The 21510-nt window shown below is 57.3% G+C and overlaps 9 protein-coding genes across 9 annotated transcripts; 4 read left to right on the top strand and 5 right to left on the bottom strand.

The window, feature by feature from the left end:
* Positions 1-88: 88 nt before the first annotated feature.
* Positions 89-1717, bottom strand: F5144DRAFT_491955 (PCI domain-containing protein; the record flags this gene model as incomplete). The annotated part of the gene is made up of 4 exons (XM_066785891.1): positions 89-706; positions 758-1471; positions 1528-1584; positions 1634-1717. 4 exons carry the CDS (start codon positions 1715-1717, stop codon positions 89-91), a joined length of 1473 nt encoding a protein of 490 aa, XP_066641799.1.
* A 1948-nt stretch (positions 1718-3665) lies between these two features.
* Positions 3666-5493, top strand: F5144DRAFT_494609 (S-adenosyl-L-methionine-dependent methyltransferase; the record flags this gene model as incomplete). The annotated part of the gene is made up of 5 exons (XM_066786044.1): positions 3666-4324; positions 4394-4524; positions 4579-4681; positions 4835-4930; positions 5025-5493. The coding sequence occupies 5 exons, from the start codon at positions 3666-3668 to the stop codon at positions 5491-5493; spliced, it is 1458 nt and encodes a 485-aa protein (XP_066641798.1).
* Positions 5494-6890: 1397 nt separating this feature from the next.
* Positions 6891-9327, top strand: F5144DRAFT_307416 (S-adenosyl-L-methionine-dependent methyltransferase). Its single transcript, XM_066783937.1, has 6 exons — positions 6891-7661; positions 7714-7759; positions 7815-8498; positions 8643-8908; positions 9019-9205; positions 9269-9327. The coding sequence occupies exons 1-5, from the start codon at positions 7239-7241 to the stop codon at positions 9160-9162; spliced, it is 1563 nt and encodes a 520-aa protein (XP_066641797.1). The 5' UTR covers positions 6891-7238; the 3' UTR covers positions 9163-9205; positions 9269-9327.
* Positions 9240-11538, bottom strand: F5144DRAFT_654764 (uncharacterized protein; the record flags this gene model as incomplete). Its single annotated transcript, XM_066793107.1, has 3 exons — positions 9240-9745; positions 9921-10519; positions 10677-11538. The coding sequence occupies 3 exons, from the start codon at positions 11536-11538 to the stop codon at positions 9575-9577; spliced, it is 1632 nt and encodes a 543-aa protein (XP_066641796.1). The 3' UTR covers positions 9240-9574.
* Positions 11539-14020: 2482 nt separating this feature from the next.
* Positions 14021-15973, top strand: F5144DRAFT_494962 (major facilitator superfamily domain-containing protein; the record flags this gene model as incomplete). The annotated part of the gene is made up of 5 exons (XM_066786070.1): positions 14021-14138; positions 14245-14368; positions 14433-14633; positions 14683-15030; positions 15157-15973. 5 exons carry the CDS (start codon positions 14021-14023, stop codon positions 15971-15973), a joined length of 1608 nt encoding a protein of 535 aa, XP_066641795.1.
* Positions 15974-16611: 638 nt separating this feature from the next.
* On the bottom strand, positions 16612-17379 carry F5144DRAFT_549712 (uncharacterized protein; the record flags this gene model as incomplete). The annotated part of the gene is made up of 3 exons (XM_066787597.1): positions 16612-16689; positions 16750-16880; positions 16950-17379. The coding sequence occupies 3 exons, from the start codon at positions 17377-17379 to the stop codon at positions 16612-16614; spliced, it is 639 nt and encodes a 212-aa protein (XP_066641794.1).
* Positions 17380-18024: 645 nt separating this feature from the next.
* On the top strand, positions 18025-19372 carry F5144DRAFT_307303 (uncharacterized protein). Its single transcript, XM_066783935.1, has 3 exons — positions 18025-18380; positions 18454-18992; positions 19114-19372. The coding sequence occupies exons 1-2, from the start codon at positions 18221-18223 to the stop codon at positions 18960-18962; spliced, it is 669 nt and encodes a 222-aa protein (XP_066641793.1). The 5' UTR covers positions 18025-18220; the 3' UTR covers positions 18963-18992; positions 19114-19372.
* Positions 19082-19998, bottom strand: F5144DRAFT_631550 (uncharacterized protein; the record flags this gene model as incomplete). Its single annotated transcript, XM_066792461.1, has 3 exons — positions 19581-19998; positions 19461-19483; positions 19082-19388 (listed from the first exon to the last, which is right to left on the bottom strand). The coding sequence occupies exons 1-3, from the start codon at positions 19680-19682 to the stop codon at positions 19082-19084; spliced, it is 432 nt and encodes a 143-aa protein (XP_066641792.1). The 5' UTR covers positions 19683-19998.
* Positions 19999-20206: 208 nt separating this feature from the next.
* On the bottom strand, positions 20207-20772 carry F5144DRAFT_578904 (uncharacterized protein). The gene has a single exon (XM_066789296.1). It carries the CDS (start codon positions 20687-20689, stop codon positions 20309-20311), a length of 381 nt encoding a protein of 126 aa, XP_066641791.1. The 5' UTR covers positions 20690-20772; the 3' UTR covers positions 20207-20308.
* Positions 20773-21510: the final 738 nt, after the last annotated feature.

The raw sequence follows: 21510 nt of genomic DNA, 5'->3' as shown, positions 1-21510 counted from the left end.
CCAATCATGTATATTCGTACAGTCGTCCATGTAACCATATACTTCAATCACAAGTGGTGGGCGGCTACCCCGACCCGGGCCCCTTCTTCTAACGCGCCCGCTTGGATTCCTTGCCCTTCTTGGTCTTGACGCCGGGCTGGATCCTCGCCATCATCTCCTCCTTGGTGATGAGATGATCGATCCTCTCGAGCAGGCCCAGCAGGCTCTTCATGTTGAAGCTCCACTCGTTGAGGATGTCGTCGGCGTCGCGCGGCTTGGCGAAGCTGACGATGCGAGCGGGACGATCGATCTTGGCGTAGACCGTCTTGGCCGTCACCAGCTCGCTGATGTACTTCTCGGTCTCGTCCTCGGTCAGGTCGAGCAGCTGGGTGAGGCGGCCCATCTGGATGCGGGTGTAGTACTTGGCGATGACGCGCACGTTGTGCTCGATGACGCGCTTGCGCAGGTCCTTCCACCGCTCGTGGGCCTTCGGGTCGTCCGAGTCGTCGGCGTCTTCGTCGAAGACGTCGGTGTCGGTCAGGTGCGGGCCGAACACGCGGGCGACCTCGGGCCACCGCATGAGCTCGTGGACGGTGAATAGTTTCAAGAGCTCCGCATCCTGAGGGACTGTGGAATTCCGCGTGTCCTTGTGAACCCTGTGAAGCAGGTCGTGTTGCTCGTTGTCGTGGGGCGCTAGAATAATGAAGTAGATGATTCTCTGTAGCACCTATCCTAAAGTTAGCAGCGAACTGGTGGGCCAAGGGAGCGGTGTGCTTACGAAACGAAGCTTAACAGGGTCCTCCTCCACCGACTCGGTGTCCAATACTTGTCTGTAGTGCTTGCACACGTCGAGGTACTTGCCCTCGTGCTGAGACAACTGGATCTGTTGCCTGTAGTAGCGCAGCTTGAGGTCTGTGACATCCTCCTCCTTTTCGGGCTCCTCCTCGGTCTTGCCTTTCTTCTCGCGCTCCTTCTTTTCCTTTTCGAGCTGCTCTGGTGTCTTCTTAGGTTTCCGGGCTAGGTACCGGGTGCTGATCTTGCGGCTCAGGATGCCGGCCTGTGTCCAATCCCCGTTCTCGATGCAGAGTGCCACCTGCGCCAAAATAAACTCAGTTTTCTCGCGGCGGTCCATCGAGCCAAATGTCTCGACCTGGAGCTCACATAGTGTGTCGGCCGCCCCTTTGAGGTCGCCCTGCTTCTTCTTGATGTCGGAAAGGATCTTGGTAACGCGAGCCCGCTCGACTTCGACAAAGATCTTGCCCTCGGTGACTGTGCGTAGGGTCTCGATCACAGACAACTTGGTTTCCATGCTCGGTGTTTGGTCCAGAAAGCCGACGACTGTCTGGACCATCTTGGTGATGGCCTGCTTAAGCTGGCTATGCTTCTTGGAGAGCACCAAGGTCTGGTCGCTGAGGAGACTCCAGTCGCCGGCATTTTTGCAGATGGTGACGATGGCGACGAGGATTCGTGATGTTGATGCGAGGTCGGAGGCCTGTTGGGCATTGTTGGTTAGCGGGGAGCGGGGGGTGCGGGACAGGTGGGTGTTACCTGGCGGGTCTGCTTCTCGAGTACGGAGAGCTTCTCGATGGCGGCATGGATATCTGTCTGCTTGAAGGTTAGACGCATACTCAATAAATTATTCGAGCCCGCCTACCTTTGCAAGCTGCTCGGCCTCGGGAATCTGGGTGTCGGCCTCCTTGGAGTAGTCCCGCTCGGGCTTGAACGCCGCATCCGCCATGGCCACAGTTGTTTCTTGATTTGATCGGTGGGTGGTGTGTTTGTTGCCTTCCGGATTATAGCTGGCGGGGCGGGTTCGCGGTGAAGCACGAGCTTGAAAGTTGGGATCGGTTGTTCGTCGTTGGTTACGGTTGGTGGTGCCTCCCGCCCGCGCAGCCGCAGCCAAGGCCCACGTCAGTTTGGCCCTGCCTGCTGCTGCACAAGGCTGGATTTGAGGCTGAAGCTTAGTAGTGACCCCACCATAGTGGTGAATTAGCCACATGTGGCTGCTTGGGCAAGCACCCCACATGAGTTACCTCCATTGGTGCGCAGGACGGGCGGGAAAGGGATGAGCATTTCCCAGGCCAGCCGCCCTGCAACCTGAGGTATCAGGAAAAGTGAAAAACGAAAAGAACTTGATGAAAAGAGAAAGATGTAAAGAAAAGACAAAGTTGTCAAGGAAACCGAGAAAAATAACCGAATCAATAAAAAGTAGACTTTGGGCTTCAAATGGTTTTCTTGTCGTTCCTCTTGTCGAAAGTTTGCCGGCACTTACACTTCCTTCCAATGGAGTTCAGCTTCTTTTGCCCGGTGCGCGGTTCAGCACCGTCGCACCGAATCCGTCGTACTGTGTAGAACGCGATGCTCGCCTCAGATCGATTGCAAGTGTAACTTGGAGGGGCCAGTGAGACAAATTGATACCGAGAAGCCCCATCCCATTTTTTACTGTGTATGTACATTCCAACCAAGGTGCTTTCCCTGGCTGCAGGCCACGTATCGTTGCTGAAGGGGCCCATCATTTCCGCTCTCTGAGCATCTCCAAGAATTGGACGGGCGAGTCAAACGCCAGGATGGCGCCAGGGACCCAGAATCGACACCGACCGGATACAATCGGAGCAACCATTTCTGTTCCATTCAAGCTCCCTTTGTGCCAGGCGATGGCACCACTGGTCATGCGACGGGCGCCTTTCGCCATCCAACGGAGCATTCGGTGCCGTTCCTCCCAAGTTTGACGCCCGGTTATCACGACTCATTAGCCACCTGCAAATAAAAAAAAGCAAGACGACATCGTTGCTGGTAGGGGAGGTTGTCAAGGAGTGGGTGTGCTCGGGCGGGCGTGCAAGCCGAAGTAGGCTGGTCTCCGATCAGAGGGGTAGGGCGCCCCGGGAAAGCTGCGAACAAGCACAAACATCCCCCACTCCTGGACTCTTGGGTCGAGACCGCGAGCTAGCTCTAGTGGTCAGTTTAATGAGACCACCGCCCGCTCTCCAGCCGTTCTCCTACAATGAGCCAAGACTCCACCATTCCTGATCCACTTGACCACTCGAACGGCTCATTGTGCTCCATTTGCACTTCATTTACGCTCCATTGATCGCTAGTATTAACTAAACTCCGGGAACGGGCCGGGCAGGTGGTTCGTGTTTGGCTGGAACCGGACGGTGAATCTTCTGTTTCGAGGGATTCCCCGGTTCTGGCTTGACTTATTGTGTCATGTTTCCTCTTCTCACCACAACACCCTCCCTCCCTGGCGGCGAATTGGCCTAGACTGGATCGTGACGATTGAATTCGGTGATAGTGGTTGGAATATTCTTAGGGGTCCGGCAATCTTATCCTTCCTAGGTTACTTCAGCGGTTTGGCTTCTCATCGACAAGCCCCGAGGCGTTGCGATCGACATCCCGCCCATGCCTCTCGCTCCGACATCCCATTTCAGCGGTGATAGTTATACAAACTAAAGGCGCTGCGGTGTGTTCTGCATGCTCTCATCGCCAAGCGCCTGCTGTCAGCCTTCGGTCCAGCATCCTGGAGAATTTTGGAATTGCGGCTGGACAACCTGGGAACCGGGCTGCGATATCCCGTCTGTGTAACCATCGGATAATCGGGGTCTTGCCGACTCGGCGCTGTCCTTCAAGTTTGCTCCTGGCAGGTTTCTCGCGTTAACCGTTGAGAGTGAGACTTGGGGCAGCGCGTCATGGACCGAGTACAGAACGAGCCGACCTTGTCGGTGACACCCGACGCCGAAGTCAGGTCCAAGAAACGGAGTCGTGCAGAGACGGACGCTTCGCCTACCGATGAAACTGCACAGACCACCTTTTCGGGCCCGAAGATGGCAGACCTGCGGCCTATCGCCGGTCAAGTACCACAAGCGGGCGCGAGGATCATGAGCAGTCCTTCCCGTGGCGCGTCACTCGAGCCCGCGCCGTCGGTCACGGGGCGCCCCTCCACTTCGGCCACCGACAGCGCTTCCACCTTCTCCCTCCCAGACAGCACCTCCTCCGAATCCTTCCCGCCCTCCACCTCGGCAGCTAGTTTCTCCACGGGGCCACGCGGGAGTCTCTCACCCCCTTACATGTTTGCCGGGCCATCTCACCCTCCGGATTACACAGCGGGACCGCCGGAGGAAGGCGAGGACGGGACGGACCTGGAGGAGCAGGCGGCGGCGCAAGCGGAGGCCGGCAGTATCGTGGTGGATAGCGACGACTTGGGCACCGACGATGGTTACGGGACGGACAGTAACACCACGGCGTCGACGTCGCTTGCCGAGAGCGTGCGCGACTACATCTTTGAGAACGGGCGGCGGTACCACAAATTCCGCGAGGGCCGGTACAACTTTCCAAACGACGATGTCGAGTAGGTGGCTCCACAGCCCTCATTACGCATGCGCATGCGTGTGCGTCGTAGTCGCTAATTCGGTGTTAGACAACAGCGCGAGGACATGAAGCACGCCATGGTCAAGTTGCTTTGTGGGCAGCTCTACTTTGCGCCAATCGGGGAGCGCCCCAACGAGATATTGGATATAGGGACGGGGACGGGGATTTGGGCGATCGAGAGTATGTATCTTTGTTGTTACCTCTCATCATGATGGCCTGACTAACCGTGCATAGTGGGAGATTTGTTCGCAACCTCGAACATCCTTGGTGTGGATCTAAGTCCCATCCAGCCCGAATGGGTGCCACCCAACGTGCGCTTCATGGTGGACGATGTAGAGTACGTGACCACTCAATCACACGGACTGAGTAATGCCGACATACTGACCGCATGACAGGAGCCCGTACGTTGCCTTGAGACAGGCACTGCCCTGCCCACCCTAGCCGCGTCCTTGTACTTTGGATGTACATACATACTAACCGGACCCTGTAGCTGGCTTCACCCACGCAACTTCTTCGACTACATCCACTCGCGGCACACGGTCATGGCAATCAAGGACTGGCCGAAGCTGATGCGCCGATCACTAGAGTACATACCCCCCCCTCCCTCCGGTCCCCTCGGCCCCTTGCCCTAACCTACATATATGCACTCACAAGATGGCCAACTGACCCCACACCCACAGACACCTCCGACCCGGCGGCTGGTTCGAGATGCAAGAAGTGTACCACTACCCGCTCTCCGCCTCCAAAACCCGCCCTGTCCCCCCGGACCACCCCGTGGCGCGCTACTGGGCGCTGATCGACGAAGGGCTGGGCAAGCTGGGCATCAACTTCCACTCGGCGGCGGACGGGCGGCTGGCGGCCATGATGCGCGACGTCGGCTTCGTCAACGTCACCGAGCGCGTGCTGCAGATCCCCGTCGGTACCTGGGCGAAGAATAAGGTGCTCAAGACGGTGGGGCTGTATTGGCGCACGATTTTGATTGATGGGATTCAGGCGATTGCGCTGGGGCCGTTGACGCGCGGGTGTGGATGGTCCAGGGAGCAGGTGGAGTTGTTTTTGATCGAGGTGCGCAAGGGGTATCATGATAATAGCTTGTTGGCGTATATGCCGCTGCATATTGTTTATGGGCAGAAACCGGAGGGGTATTAGGGGGGATGGGAGGGGGGTGAGTGTTGCTACGCAATGTGGTGCTATGGTTCAGGGCCTGGGGGAGGGAAGGGGGAAGGGGAAGGGGGAAGCGTTTTCCTTAGAGCGGTATGATACCACGCTGTTGCGATTGCTGTTGTTGTCCGGATGCACTGGAAGGTTGAATGGGGGTCTTGGTGTTGTTGTATATAGCATGATATTCAGGTATTTGATATGTACATGTTATCTCCATACTCAAGTGCTGTATACAGATTACCCTTGGAGGCAGCTCGGTTCACCCATTCGGCGTTGCGAACTGGAACACTGAACATCAACAACAGCAGCAGCGACAACCCCCGCCCCGTGCACCTTCCCAGAGCTTCCATCCGTCCCGCTCATCAGACATGAAAATCCACAGCCCCACGCACGCCCAGACCTGCACAATTTCCCACTAGGGCCACCCTTGCGTGTCTCGGCTGGCTCCCGAGCCAGTGGCTACCCCACCACCCCAATTGATGCCACAAAACCACGCCGTGATTGGACCCGGGAATTTGTCAATCCAACCCAAGAAACCTGTAACACCGGCCATGGCTTTCTGCCATCCATGGTGGTGCATTGCCAGATTGCGTATCTCGACCGAATCTGGACCTGTGCTGGACCCAAGGCCCACGAACCCGTTCAACTATCGGTTACTGGATGCAGCATGCGAACGCGACAAGGTGACATTTTGCATTTGCGTGTTCTGCGTGTTCTGCACAAAGCACCCAAGCGCACCCTCATCCAAGACGCTAACAACCTAGCCTTCTGCATTAGCCTACCCCTAACGAGCCCTAACCGACATGGGACTACATCCGAACATGGATCATTGCACTTAGCCAACATGGTGTCGCGAACCCAAAAAGATGGGATGATAGACGGGGTCGGGTCGGTCTTGGGAGTTCATCCCGTTTACGGGAGGCTCCAAACGGCTCGCTCGGCTTTTCGCGTCCCAGCGTGATTCCGGGATGGATCCCCGGCTTGTCAGGAGTTGACACTCTCCATCCATCTCCGTCCCCGAATTATCCCCAATAATCGAGGATTTGCCTCGTCTGTTTATCTACCGACTCCATCCCTTCCTTTCTACGGGACGAACATACACAGTACATACCAAATCCGCGGATTTAATTCGTTTTCAGGGAGCTACCTACCCAGTAACACAGCTACACCGCAGCACACAAGGTAACTCACCCTTGCCCCCCCTTCCCCACGTTGATCCTGGCTGACCGCGGTCGCCCGGTCTCTTTCATCGAACAGGATAACCCGGTTGTGCGGCTTGACAGACACCAGTCCCTCCTTCAATTCGCTAACGCGAATAGTAAAGAGACTGTTGTGTAACCCAGAAACTCGGGCCAATTCGTTACCTACCCCCTGAGGTCGGTAAGCTTAGATGCCGCCTCCCGCACATCTGGAACCGGACCGGGGACTAATGACATTGTTGGATAGGGCAAACATACCGTGTTGTAAACTCTAGCATACCAATCGTTGATAAAGAGCTAGGTACGGATTGCTTGCCCTTTCTACACTATCAATCTGTGGTGAAACAGTCCCTCAACCGGTCGCTATAATGTGACTATAACATCAGCTTCACCTTGCTTCTTCCCTCCGATCTGTAACACAATAGTGGGCCACGTGCTGACCTGAGGACTTGATCTAGTCGAGATCTGTGCTCCCCCAAAAGCATCATAATAGCCAATCGCTAGAGTCAAAAGTCTCACAGTGACATCCTAAAGATGTCCAGATTCAGGCTGAGCTCTCTCTTCCAGTCAAGCTCCCCCGCGAGCACAGACGCCGAGGTCAAGAAGCAGAACCGCCGGTCTTTTTCCGCCCTGTCCTCTCTCCGGCAGAAGGATGCCGAAGCCAACGGAGCCCCGGCCCCGGCCCCCAAGGTCGTTGCGACCGAGACGGCGTCCGAGCAATCCCCGTCTCGCATGGTTGCTTTAGCCCGGCAGATCACGCAGGCGACTGAGAAGCTGGAGACGTACATGAAGGCCAACAACCTGCCCATGCCCAGCTTTGACGTCGATACCCCCGCCGACTTCCCCAGGCTCCCTGAGGACATCCAGCAGAGCAGGCAGGATATTATTATTGCGACCAAGGAGCTGGCTACGCTGGCCCATGGCCCCCGCGAGTCCGTGAGATGGGGTATCTGGGAGGTAAATGCTATCCAACCCCCTAGCGCAGACTCGGTATTGACAGCCCGGCCAGTTTTTGGATGTTCTCTCTCTTACTATCATCAACCACTACAAGCTCGGTAAGTATTTTGGTGGGTTGAGTTTGTATGACACCGGGCTAATCGCACGTGGCAGCACAACTCGTCCCCATCGACTCGACCATCCAGCTCGCCGAGTTGGAGACCAAGACGACTCTGGACCGCATCAACCTCGCCCGGATCCTCCGCCTGGCCATGACCAATGGCATCTTCCGGGAGCCCAGCCCGGGCGTGATCGCCCACACGGCCGCCTCCCGCGTCCTTGCCGAGGACGAGGACATGCAGGCGTGGGTTGGCTTCAACGGCGAGGACATCTTCCGGGCCGCCGGCCACGTCCTGCAGTCGCTCAAGGCCGACCCGGAAGCGACGTCGCTGACCCGCGCCGGCTTCCAGTTCGCCTTCGACACCGTCGACAAGGAGCCCATGTTCGCCACCTTCGGCAAGGACCCGGAGCGCGCCCGCCGCATGGGCCGCGCCATGGCCAGCCTGACGGGCGGCGAGGGCTACGAGCCGGCGTACTTTGTCGACGTCGAGAAGGGCGGCTACGACTTTAGCGACCTGGACGCGGCCGGCGGCACTTTTGTCGACGTCGGCGGCTCGCACGGCTTCATCTGCGTCGCCCTGGCCGAGAAGTACAAGAACATGAAGTTTGTCGTGCAGGACCTCCAGAAGACGGTCGACAGCGCCCCGAAGCCCCTCAGCGCCGACCCCCAGGTCGCCGAGCGCATCAGCCTGGTGGCGCATGACTTTTTTGCCGAGCAGGTTACCAAGGATGCTGATGGTGAGTCGACAGTTTCTTACTTCCCCCTCCCATCCCCCTCAACCCCCTCTCCTGTCCCCTCTCCATACCATACCATACCATACCATACCATACCATACCACCCCACCACCCACACCCCCCAAACTAACCCACCCTCCACAACAGTCTACTTCTTCCGCTGGATCATGCACAACTACTCCACCCCCTACGCGATCCGCATCCTCAAGAACCTCGTGCCCGCCCTCAAACCGGGAGCCCGCGTCGTCATCAACGACTACTGCCTCAGCGTGCCCGGCAAGGAGAACCCCTGGGACGAGCGGGTCGTGCGCCGTATGGATGTGGTCATGCTGGCGGTGCTGAATGCGCAGGAGAGGACGGAGAGGGAGTTTAGGGAGTTGTTTAGGCAGGCGGGGGAGGGGTTTGTTTTTAAGGTGTGTTTTTTTTCTTCTTCTTTTTTTTCGCTTGCTTGGTTTGTTTGGGGGGGTTGGTGTTGGTGTTGGTGGGTGTGCTGTGATGTGGGTGTGCTGACAGTTTTTAACAGGGTGTCCGGAGAGCCAAGGGCTGCCGCATGAGTGTGATCGAGGCTGTCTGGAAGCCTGATGAGGTGGCGAAGAAGGTTGAGGAGACTGCCGCGCCTGTGGTGGTGGCCGATGCTGAGGCACCCGCGACGAATGCCTCTGCTTGAGGCGGTTGCCTGCTAGAAGCAGTATGAGGAGGGGTCGCAGAAGGTGAGTGTCTGGTTACCCTTGGTTGATTTGGAGCCTGGAATCTGACTGTTCGAGCAAGCGCAGACCGCGATGAAGATGGCAGTAGATGTCCTCGGGGGTGTTTGGGGTGTCTTCGGGCGAGTCTTGCTTATTTACTTCAGGTTAATATCTATTTATGACCGGACGGGGGCTGGCGAGGTTGTTGTGGTTTAGCAGCCTGGGGGGTGTTGTTTGAGCTTGTGGATATGTCCTTCTTGATCTTTCTTGTCTTTGAGTTCGATACCCCTGTTTTGTACCAGCGACCAGAGTTCGTTCTTTGGCTATGTAACAAACACAGCGGCATCATTGTATGTATGTATCATAGTCACAGTGGGGGTTTAATCCTCGTATTTACTGCTTCCGCATCCCAGCGTTCATTACGGCCTCAGCAGCCCTGGGAAGAAGCGACCCCTGAATATCTACACATGTCACCTGCCCGCCATGGACAGGTCTCATCTCCCTTCTCATCCCATTCTCACCACTCCTCTCACTCCCCTTCTCACCACCCCTGCCCTCACCACTCTCACCCCCCCCCCCCCCCATCAATAAACCCCTGATCATTTATCATCATCACTCAACACATCCCCTCCCAAACCCTCGCCCTCCCCCTCTCCCTCTCCCTCCCCCTCCCCACCCCCCCCTCTCTCAACCCCAAACCCCCAACCCCCCCGCCACCCACACCCACCCCCCCACTCACATCCACTACCTCCCCCTCCCGCACCCGCTCGGGAACCTCCAACGCCCCGCCCCCGTGCTCGCTTACCCGCACCAGTGCGGGGATGAGGACGAGCTCGTCGCGGTTGGTGTTGTTGTAGCTGTAGGTGGTGTAGGTGGTGTGGCTGTGGCTGTGGGTGCTGGTTCTGGTTCTGGTTCTGTTGGGGATGGTGGTGGTGGTGGCGCTAGTGGGGATGGTGGGGATGGTGGTTACGGTGGGGGTGTGCCAGTCGAAGGTGAAGCGGTGGGGTTGGGAGAGGAGGGTGCGGCCGAGGGTGGTGGCGGTGGTGAGGAGGTCGTGGAGTTGGAGGGGGAGATGGGGGTGGGGGGTTTGGGAATGGGCCTGGGCCTGGGTCTGGGCCTGTTGGGATGATTCTCCGTTGTTGTTTCCGTTGTTGCTGCCGTGGTAATGGGAGCTGGTAGTGAAGGCGAAGTGCGAGAGGATGGGGGCGAGAAGGTCGTGTAGTTTGGAGATTTGCGGTTGGATGCTGGTTAGCTCCTCTATGTCGGGAGTGGTTGTTGCGGTGCTGGTAGGCCGGTGCTGGAGCAGGCCCATGGAGAGTTTCTGCCAGTGCCAGAGGGCTGGAGGGTTCAAGACGTGAGGTGGTTAGTGAGATGGCTTTGTTGTTTGTTTGTGTGTTTGTTCAGCGGCTAAGGGTTTGGGGAGGTAGGGAAGGAGGGATTGGGGGAGAAAAGGAAGAGTCAAGTAAGAAGGGAAAGCTAGGAGAAAGAAACATACCTTCAATGCGCTGCTTGTCTCCGCGCGGGCTGGGCAGCGTGGCCCAAAAAGCGAGAATAACCGGCGGGAGGAGGATGGCATCGTGGAAAGTACCAAAGTCGATGGCAGACAGGAGTGTTACCGCGATGAGATGGCGCAGGGCAGCATGGCGGGTGCCCGGAAAGGAACAGAGATAGGCCAAAAACTGCGCGTCGTGCTTCAGGAAGGGGAGACGCGCAATGGCCTGGATGAGGCCGTCCCCGTCGCTGATCTGTGACTCCTCGAGGCTGTAAGTGCTCTCGACGTGGTCTTGAATCTTGGTGCTCAGGTCCTGGAGGCCCGAGATGACCTCAGCGGTGGAGTTACTGTCGGACACTGATCTGGGGACAGAGTCAGATCTAGCCCTGGCCACGCCGCTAAGGTCAACTAGCTCGGTGGTATCGTGGGGAAGATTGGAGCCATCAGAAGCCCGGACACGAGCGAGCTTTTTAGCTCTGCTTTTCACAAAGTACAACATGGCCACAGCCCCGATAATGAGGGCGACAGCAGCGGTTGCCACAGAGATGGCCGCAAGTCCGCTCTGTGTGGGCCATGTTGTGACTTGGGCAACCTGTGACTGAGCGCTTGACTGAGCGCTTGACGTGTGCTGGGTCAGGGTGACTGACTTGGTGGTGGTCACAGTACTGTGATGGGTCGAGGTGACCGAGTCGGTAATGGTCACGGTCGGAGTGCCAATAGCGGGGCAGGGGGCCAAAGAAGCAGCCGATGAGGGAGTCGACGATAACGGCTCGGGTGTAAAGCAATAGGTGGTGAGTGTATAGCAGACACTCGTGGCGTTGGGGGAACTGAGAGCCCCCCTGGCGGTGATCTGTAGGTTCACCATTTTGTTTGTTGTTGTAGCAAAGGTATTCTCGGTCGCTGAACAAAATTGAACATTGTAAATAAATTAACAAGAGTGCGGGCAAGAAAAAGCAGGAGGAAGCTTGACGCGTTCCTCCGTCTCAACTTGACCATCCCCGCCCTCTCACACAAAATAACAAAATAGAATTAATTTTATCTCGGTTCTATTACTTCTCCGTAACACGCAGTTGACATCTGCACTCTGGGGGACCGGGAAAGGAGTTTGTCCGACACAAAAGGCATCTAAAGGATCTGACAAAGTCATCTGTTTGTCTACCCCTAGTCGGCAAGTAAGAAGGGAGTGAGAACAAGGTTTGGAAGAAACCTTTGAGGACCATCTTTGGGATACTGTGGGTTATATGGATGTTACCTCGGTAACTTCAAGGTCATAGGCTGACTTCAAAGAGCAGAGCAAGGATAGCATTTCCTGCCCCGGATCAAGACCAAGGAAATGGCGGTAGTCAGGGATGTAGCCACACCGAACCGCCCCGTCTTGTCACTCCCACGCAAGCCAGCGGCTTATTGCAGTAGTGACAACGGCAGCCGACCTCATCCACACTGAGCCACGCGATCCAATTGTGTTCCTCGGGCGGCGGCCGCTTGCTGAAAAGGAGGTTCGGCTCCGACTCGGACTTCCAACCGAAAGGGAAATAGGTTGGGCAGAATACCAGGCAGAATAAAACGAAGCAATAGTCATGGGACGCTCCTTACGGACTTTATACGTTCTAGATCGGCACTTCTCCCCTCCAGCCACCAGACTGCGCCCCTGGCATGGCACTTAGCATCAGCCCAGTCTCACCCGACTTAGGACACCGGGCGGATTCCGCCCTTCCGGGTGACACGGGGCTAGGTTGAACCGTTTGATATATGCAATACCATCCCGAGTATTCAAATCGGACTCCACAAAAGCCATCGGTGCCTAGACAATATCCCAAGCCACATCGTCAGGTTCCATGGCACGACGTCAGATCCTGCTGTTGTTACAGATCTCGTCCCCCAGTATGGAGTCGGCAAGGGCAAGCGTTGGCTAGGCACAGGACGGAATGGTTCCCCGGGCAGCAAATAGTCGTACACGGGACCCGTGCCACCTGGAGATACCGGGCGGTAGCATAGTGTACCCGAGACTGATTTGGGTGTCCTCCCCTGTCTCTTCTCATGCCTGCGTCCGAAACCGATGCACTTCACCGCGGTGAGTGCCACCGCTCTCCAACTGGTTTAATTGAGCTGGGAGAGGCTCGATTGGGATGTGTCTATGTATATACTTCCAATGTAACAATAGTGCCAGACGAATGGCTCAGGGGTTACCATATGTGTTACTTGTGAGTCAAGGTAGTATCTAGGAACGCCATCTGCCCGAGGCATTACACCGTCCTCCCTCTTTCAGGGCGCGACCACCAATCCGTTCCATGACTCCGCGCTCAAAGTCACACATGCACGACATCCGGCAACACTGATCGCGTCACCTGTTTTACTCTGTCTGGGAACCCGCAGGTCCAGCTCGGTACTAGAGGCAGCAGAGACAAGATGTTTGGCTAATATCCGTCCAGTCTTGTCAGGGGTCAGTTCGGAGGCGAAAGACAGCGGCGGCCAGGCCTTGCCGGCTCATGACGGACGGCTCGAACCGGGATCACGGTCGGGCGAGAGATGTGTGAGACTCGCGGCTGGGTTCCTTGCGGGCTTAGACGGCACAAGCCCAGACCTGTTCCGAGCCCCGCGGCTCTGGGCTAACTCATACTGCCGCCTGGATGCTACGTTGGTGTATATCTCTTGGGGCATCCTCACTGTGAATGACGCGTTGGAAGAGGGACTCGCCAGCAGCTGTGGTCAAGCCCGTCCTCCCACGCAACAGCACTACCACCTTCGGCGTCACCTTACTCGCGTCCACCCTATCGCTGTCATTAGGCTTAAGTAGGACAATCTAGTCGATACGATCGACCTCTTGGACGGCTACCATCGAACCCCTCTTCTGTGATCCCATCCTTCCCCTCGGGGGCAGCTCAACCACTTGGGAGAAGCAACACCGCCCACCGACCCTCTCCCAGCAACAGCCTCACCAATTTTAGATGAGAAATATCAAAACAACAACACTCTCTCGACAGCCAGCGCAACATGGCGCTCACTTACCCCAACCCCTCTCTCTCCGAGATAACACAGGTGCCGTCCCGAGATGGATCCTCCATCCGAACCAGCGAGACACAGACTACAGCAAAGGAGCCCGCTGCGCCCTCACCCACAAAGACCACAACAAGACAGATCGTCCTGACAATCATGTATGTAAAACGCACACACCATCATCACTCCCCAGAAAGAAAAGGGGGCATAGCTGCGACCATGACCATATGCATAAGCGCGAGCTGCAGCGCAAAGCACACCAGCTTCCATAACTACATCCCCCCTTTCTGAAGCGCACACGTACAGTCACTAATTCGATATATCACAATAACCACAGACTCTGCGCCGGGCTAATGTTTTCCTGCCTCGACGCATCCATCGTCTCGACCGCCCTGGTGTCCATCTCGGTCGAGCTGCAGAACTACCACGACACCCCCTGGGTGGTGCTGGCGTATCTGTTGACGTATATGAGTGGGTGCTCCCGTTACTATTTTTTTCTTCTCTTTTCTCTTTTTCTCTTTTCTCTTTTCTTGTCATGCTTTCATGCTTGACGGTGACACCTTGCTGACTCTGGCAGGCTTCGCCGTGGGCTTCTCCAAGCTGAGCGACGTCTACGGGCGCAAGAATATCCTGGCTGCCGCGTGGCTGTTGTTCACGCTGGGGTCGGTGTGGTGTGGGATCGCCCGGCGGATGGGCGAGCTGTATGTTATCTTTCTCCGGCGCCCCCCTTTTTCTCGCCAACTGCTGACCGGTTGCCGCATGCAGCATCGCCGGCCGTGCCGTCCAGGGAATGGGAGGGTCCGGGTTGTACAGCCTGGCCCAGGTGTGCCTCCTGGAACAAGGACCCAGCCGGCCCGAGGTGGTGGGTGCGCTAGTTGGGATCACGCTGTCCGTCTCGTTCATTCTGGGGCCGTTGTTGGGTGGTGCCCTGGCCGAGTGGAACTGGCGCGGCATATTTTGGTTCAAGTTAGTATTTCCCCGCTTTAGAGTGAGTTCGGTACTGACGGGTATACAGCATCCCCTTTGGCGCGCTGGCCGTGTTAGGGATATACGCGCTCTGGCCAGAGGAGCGGCGGAACAGGTATGATACCACGACGGCCCTGGCCAAGATCGACTTCCTCGGCAACCTGCTGTTAGCCGCAGCGTCGATATTCCTTGTGTTCGGCATGCAGGAGGCGGGATCCCTCGTCTGGAGCTGGTCCAGCCCGGTGATCGTGGGCGCACTGGCTACTGCCGGCGCGTGCTGGATTCTGTTGGTCGTATGGGAGTACTACCTTTTCCGCCGGCCCAGCTCCAGCCAACGGATTGAACCCATCTTTCCGGTGCATCTCGCCAGGGATAGAGTCTACCTCAGTTGTCTGCTGTATGTGCCCTTTTTATACCCCTTTATCCCCCCCCCTTTCCTTTCCTCCCCCCTTACTCCCTCTCCCCAACCACCCAACCCCCACACCACTCCTTAAAACTAACACAACCCCCCCTTCCCCCACAGAACCACCCTCCTAACCGGCCTCCCCTACCTCACCCTGACCACCAAACTCCCCGAATACCTGCGCCTCCTGCACCACGACACCGCCCTCGCCGCCGGCACCCACCTCGCGCCCATGCTCGGCGCCTGCGCCCTCGGCTCCTTCCTCGGCGGCGCCCTCTCCAAGCACACCAACCGCACGGCGCCGACGGCGGTGGTTGGCGGGGTGCTGCAGGTTGTGGGGGTGGGGTTTTTGGCGGGGTTTTCTCGTTCTTTGACGTCTTCTTCTGGTGATGATGGGATGGGGGAGATGGGGATGGGTCTAGGCCCGCTGCTGGGCTTCACGGCGATCTACGGGCTGGGGGTAGGCCTGGGGTTCGCGGCGTGCACGATGATCGCGGCGATGCAGGCGTGCGGGCCGGGAGGGGGGTTGGCGGCGGCGCAGGGAGCGGTGGCGCAGGCGCGGGTGTTTGGCGGGGCGTTGGGGCTGGCGGCGTGTACGGTGTTGTTGGATGGGCGGTTGAGGGAGGGGGAGGTCAGGGCTGGGTTGGAGGGGGTGGAGTTGGAAAAGGTGCAGCGCAGTTTGATGGCGGTGTTGGAGCTTCCGGAGGGAGTGAGGAGGGAGGTGGTGAGGGTGTATTTGGATGCGTTTGGGGATCAGATGTTGTTGATGGTGGTTGTGGCCGTGGTTGGGTTGGTGGTGAGTTTCGGGATGTATAAGTCGAAGCCGGGCCAGGTTGTGGAGGTTATGGAGCACCATAAGGAGCTCGCGGGGAGGCAGGGGGAGAGGGGGGATGTGGAGTTGTCGAGTGTCAGTAGTGTGCGGTCGCTGGTCAGGTAGTTTGGGGTATGTCATGCCGGGTTTCTTGTGCTTGGGGTTAGATTTGGGGTGTCTGCATGGGTTCTGATTCACCATGTTGATTATAGTCTCTTGTTTCGGCGTTTGGGTCATGAGGTGGAGAGGAGCACATTGTCATTGTCATTATCGTTTCGTCGTCTGTATGAGACTAGCTCATGAAGTTTTCCTTAATCGTTGCCGTCCCCGTTGCCGTCCCCGTAGCTGTTGACTCTCGAGGTTCAACGACCTTCTCTCGGTGGCCTTTCCTCTTTCCCCGTGCTATTCCAGCTACATCCTCGGCGATGCCACAGCCCTGGAGTCACACGCGACACAAACGGGATTACCGTTGCGGCCGTTGAGGAACCCGAGGCTAGCCATTGAGATGTGCAACAAACAAAGCAATGAGACACAGCTGACTCTGATCCTGGTTGCGTCCGTGGTGCGTGTAAGGGTGGTCCGTGTCTGTGACAGGCAAGAAATGGAATAATTTTATCTCCCGTGCTAGCTATTGTTTGGGACCCGGCAGTGCCCTGAGCTGGTGGAGGCAAGTGGTATCAAGACTGGAGAGAGTTTGCAGGCTGAGAACGAGCCACGGCACAGAGGGCTGGCAGAACGAGCGTCGAGTGTTGAGCATGAGAAACCTACTCGGTTTTCTCGAGGACGCGCGGCAGGCTGCGGCTTGCGGAGATGGGAGCAGCACTCAAAGGCGACGGCCATGGCTAGGATACTGATTGGCTATTAACCTGAGCTTCATGACTTGCTAGGTCTGGAAAATAAACCAAGTGGTAGCGGCGTGATAGTTCTTGAAGATCGGGTGGCCGGTCCAAGTAGTGCGATTCACCGTCGATCTGGACGCACCAGAAGACCTTAAACCAGCCATTGGCGGTCCTGTACGTCAGAGGCCAGACCTCTGGGTGGAGTTAGTTTGGCTTGGTGACAGGGAAGGATACGTCTGACCACAGCAAGGGGGGCAACCTACCGCAGCGTTGGCGGTCTTGAGACTGGGGCTCGGAGTTTGGTCGCAGGGCCGTGGTGCTACCCTGAGATGGCGGAGTCGGCTCGGGAGGCTGGTGAGTGTTTGTAGCACCGGCTTGAGATTCCCATGAAGTTGGTTCCTGAGATATTCCTCGCGGCTGCGCGTCTCGAGGAGCTTGGTGATGCTGGTCGGAAGCCGGTTGAGCATGGACCAGACCCCCATCAACTGGCCCTTGCGCGGGGGGGATACCGTGGTGCTGCTCCGAGGACGGGGGTATTGGCGGGGGGATCAGGAAACCCCCGGGGCAGATCCGGTACCAATAAGGAGGTCGCTGGTTCCCGTAGTACTGATGGTCGTCGACGGTTGCCGGGATGTCGTCGTCGGGTTCTATCGGCTCTTCAGCGGGTTGCGCGTTGTGGTAAGATGCTGCCATAGTGGTGAGGTGGTCGACCGGAAGGAAGCATGCTGACTCGGAGAATATTGGATTCAAGCGAGAAAAAAAAAGGAGTGGAATTCCAACCTCCCGAGAGACTGGCGATCAGGGTGCATTTTGGGCCATGACTGCTTGGACGATGCCTCCACTCCAGCTCTCTCGCTTGGCTTCGGTGGCGGCGTTGGTTGGGCGCCACGGAGCTCGCGTGACGCGGATGTTCCTAGCCGGCTGGATTAAGGAGTCGCCTTGATGCTTTCTCGATGGCGAGTGTGACGGCCATGACGGGGTTCCGGGTTGACAACGAGGGAGTCGGGATTCGTTGGGGCGTGTTCGCCTCTTCCCAATGGTTTTCTTCAGCTTGGCTTCTGCTTCATCTTGGCCAAAATCAGAATTCCGTCTCGAGTTGGGACGATTTACCACTGCCAGAATTGGACAGAAAAATACTCCGGGAGGGGCTCGCCAATTCCCCGGGTCCAATGCATCAAGGGAGAATCAAACTCGGATGCCGATTGATGACAAAGGCGCCATGAATTTGATGTTTCTTCGGGAATGCATCCTGTGGGGCACAGCACAGAAAAGAAACCCTGCCCGGGAGCTGGAGCAGGGGTATATAGTCCACTCCCCCGCTATTTCCACAGCGGCAGTGAGCGCCCAGTGCCACTGTAACAGGGGCCTCGACTCTCCAAAGCATGAAACCTGGGAGATCACCTGCACTTGTACCGGCGAGTTGCGCCGGCAGTTTCCCTCAACTCCACCCTCCGGCACCGAAGTGCTGTACCTTAAGTCGTCATCCCGTCATCCCGTCCCGCGTTCCGCATCCCGAGTCCGGTCGGTGATCATCATGTCAACAACCCCGGGCCCCTTCTCTCCCCGCGCCGTGACAGGCGACCCCATTCCCACCCTCAGCTACGGGGCAGGCGGGTCCTTTACCATTTCATGCTCTGCCCGCATCGCCGCCACACCACGAGCCTGTCTCGACGTGATTGTCAAGGCATCAGAATGTTGGTTTATCTACCTACACTAGCCTGGCTCATGAGAGAAAAATGGAATTCATCCGTTATCTAACCCCTCCAGACCCCACATGGAACCGCTTCTGCCGAAAATGCACCATTGACTCCCAGCCCAACCAACCCAACCAACAACAACAGGATCAAAACAACCTTCACCTCGGCACGCAATTCACCTTTGACGTGCACCTCGACCCCTCTGAGCCCGACACCAAGACGGGCCAGGCCGTCGCTCTAGAGGTCAGCGCGCTGGAACCCATCGACAACGACGAGGACGATGCCCAAGAGGGCGGCCGCCGCCGGGGATGGCGCATCGCCTGGCGCCAGCGCCCCAGCCTGATGATGCCGTCGTGGATGCTCCGGTCGGAGCGCGTGCAGGAGTTCGTCGAGGTTGCCGTCGACGGAAGCGGGAACCCATCCGGGACCGAGACTGAGTACCGCTGCTGGGAGACCTTCTACGGCGTGCTGGCCCCCGTGGTCCGGCTAGCCGCCGCGAAGCAGGTCGAGGGCGGGTTTGATGCATGGCTGGCTGGGTTGAAGAGGCTGGCCGAGGGGCGTGAGCAGACGGCTGCTTGAGGGGAACAGGCAACGGCTTGTGTGAGACAGGTGTGTAGTTATTTATGCTATATATATTCCGCTACCTCTCTCCGCTCGGAACCGTCTTGTGTTCTCGCATCCATCCCTCGCTAACAGGCCTACTTTTCCTTCTTGTCATCCTCTGACTCAGGATCCACGAACACGTAAGCAGCCTCGTCGATCGAATGTTTACACCCCATCCACCCTTGCGTGGTCAATACAACCGGCAGGCTCAATTTCATGTCCTTGATTTTTTCCCTGATTTTCTTGTGCGCCGGGTCTTCGTTGTCATAATAGACAATGTCGCGGTACGTCTGGAACGCCATGGTGACGAAGACGGTGAATCCGTCTTTGGGTTGATTCTTCTGCGCCTCCTTGCTCCCTTTGGGTAGGGGACCAGCAGCGACGAGGCGGGAAGCCTGGAGACTGTGCATGGTCAGCCACTGAACGCTATGTCGCCGAGATAACAGCCTCGCGGTGAAGAGATGGGAGACGCACAGCTTGACGTAGGGTTTGTTGTTCTGGAGAGGAATACGTTTGTTAGCTGTTCTGAATCGACCATCATATGTGGGTGGGACGTGACGGGAACACGTTAAGAGGCAAAGAGGTTAAACGCACCTTATTGACCAACTTGGGTACACCATCGCGGAATATATCAATAACAGCGCTCTGCGTTTGCGCATCTGGGATGTGGAACATCAAGGTCCGATACCAAGGCATTTTGGCGTGATGTTGCGGTCCCGTTTTGTATATTCAAAAGAATGAATATCTGCCACTGGCGGTGGGCGAGGACGGTGTGGGTAAGAAAGTTGAGCAGAAGAGCGAGCAAGACCAGAACAACACCCGCACGAGAAAGTACGGTACTTTATACCCAAGGAAGCCTGGCAATCAAGCAAGAACCCTCTTCCTCGCCCCTCACAACACCTTCTTTCCCTCCCCAGATGCCAAATAGCCAGGCGCCGGACAGACCTTCCCACCAGCACATGCCCGTCCAAATTCAACACGGAACGGTCGGCAAGCACCATGTACACAACCAGCCAGAGCCCCCCCCCACCTCCTAGCATCGCAACCCCCTTACCCCCCCGGACTTGCCCACGCACCCTCCCTCACCCCCACGCAGACAGGCACGCAAGCCTGTACACCCACACCTCCACATCCCCTGAACCAACCCACCACGCCTTACCTGTCAAGCAAAACAAACAGATGCACATATGCATGCAAGCAAGTGCGTACGTGAAACCCCAGCCCGAGTATGGATTTGGGGATGTCCGCCAGCCGCGGAGGGCATGGCACCACAAATGGAGTCACACTAGCAGCGGGAGTCGTGGATGTCAAACATACCATATCTATCCCGGAGAAGGAAGGAGGGTTGGGTTGAGGTGTATGTACATACGTCCGACAACACAGGAAGGAGGACAGAGCAAGGCGGTCACCGTCTCCGGCCTTACCACACCACACCAAACACCCCGAGAAGAGCAGCACACGCAATACAATGCAAATATAATAAATAGCAAAAGGGTATCCGCGATCCGTATATCCACAGACGAGAGAGGCAAATATAACACCGAGCGCAATGCAGTGATAAGCACCACGCGCGACAGATAGAAAGAAGAAGAGACCGAGGTAAAACAGAACAGACAGAATATGACCGCCAAAACACCACCATGCAATGCAATGCAGCCCCCGGACCGGATGCCTCCTCCCCCCAACCCCCAACCCACCGTCATCACTCATAACCACCCTTTCTTTCTGTCTTCAAGAACCGCCATATAACCCCCCCTCCCACACAACCACCACCCCTAGCTCTTGCTTGGAATCTCCCACCACTATCCCCTCCCCCCCAAACCAAACACCCCTTACCTCATAACCAGAGAGACCAGAGCCCTCCCCCACAAACTAACCACTCCGGTCCCCCTCCCCACCACCACCTCCCCCACCCTCATCACCCGCAACCCGGCTCATCACAATCCGCATCCTCTCCAACAACTCCGGCATACGATACGGCTTCACCAGCACATCATCACACCCCGCCTCCTTCGCCTCCAGGATCTGCTCCATACGTGCATTGGCACTAACCGCAATAATAGGGATACGCCCCCCCACAATACGCCCAATACGCTCAAGCTCACGGATATGCCGCGTGCACGTCAGGCCGTCCTGGACGGGCATTTCAATGTCCATCAGGATCATGGACAGCGGAAACGGCTGATGCTGCGAGGCAGTGGAGCCACCCGTCGGGGGCGGGGAGGACGGTCCGCTGCCGATGCCGGGGGATGAAGGGTCGGCAGAGAAAGGGAAAGCGCCGCCTGGAGTGGAGGGGGCGAAGCGGTCGGTTCGGCGGAGCTTGTCGAGGGCTTCGATGCCGTGGTTGGCGACGTCGACGGTGAAGCCCATGGTGAGAAGGCCGCGGCGGGTTATTTGTTGGTTGATGAGGTTGTCTTCGACGACCAGGACGCCTTTGATTTGCGGGGTACGCGGCGCTAGGCCCGAGCTCATGCTGATCTCGCTGCTGGGGGTGACTGCCGCCGTCGCTGGAGGGCTGGTGCCC

Source organism: Chaetomium tenue (genome assembly GCF_020726465.1).
Source record: "Chaetomium tenue strain MPI-SDFR-AT-0079 chromosome Unknown F5144scaffold_5, whole genome shotgun sequence".
Lineage (NCBI taxonomy): Eukaryota > Fungi > Ascomycota > Sordariomycetes > Sordariales > Chaetomiaceae > Chaetomium > Chaetomium tenue.
The sequence above is the reverse complement of the archived record's forward strand: the minus strand, read 5'-3'. Positions and strand labels throughout refer to the sequence as shown.

Excerpts from the sequence above, each read along its gene's own strand:
- F5144DRAFT_307416 (XM_066783937.1), top strand. The coding sequence starts at position 7,239 with ATGTCCAGATTCAGGCTGAGCTCTCTCTTCCAGTCAAGCTCCCCCGCG. Across the intron at positions 7,662-7,713 it reads TGAGATGGGGTATCTGGGAG|TTTTTGGATGTTCTCTCTCT; the intron begins GTAAATGCTATC and ends CAGCCCGGCCAG. Across the intron at positions 7,760-7,814 it reads CATCAACCACTACAAGCTCG|CACAACTCGTCCCCATCGAC; the intron begins GTAAGTATTTTG and ends CGCACGTGGCAG.
- F5144DRAFT_307303 (XM_066783935.1), top strand. The coding sequence starts at position 18,221 with ATGTCAACAACCCCGGGCCCCTTCTCTCCCCGCGCCGTGACAGGCGAC. Across the intron at positions 18,381-18,453 it reads GATTGTCAAGGCATCAGAAT|ACCCCACATGGAACCGCTTC; the intron begins GTTGGTTTATCT and ends TAACCCCTCCAG.
- F5144DRAFT_578904 (XM_066789296.1), bottom strand. The coding sequence starts at position 20,689 with ATGACGGTGGGTTGGGGGTTGGGGGGAGGAGGCATCCGGTCCGGGGGC.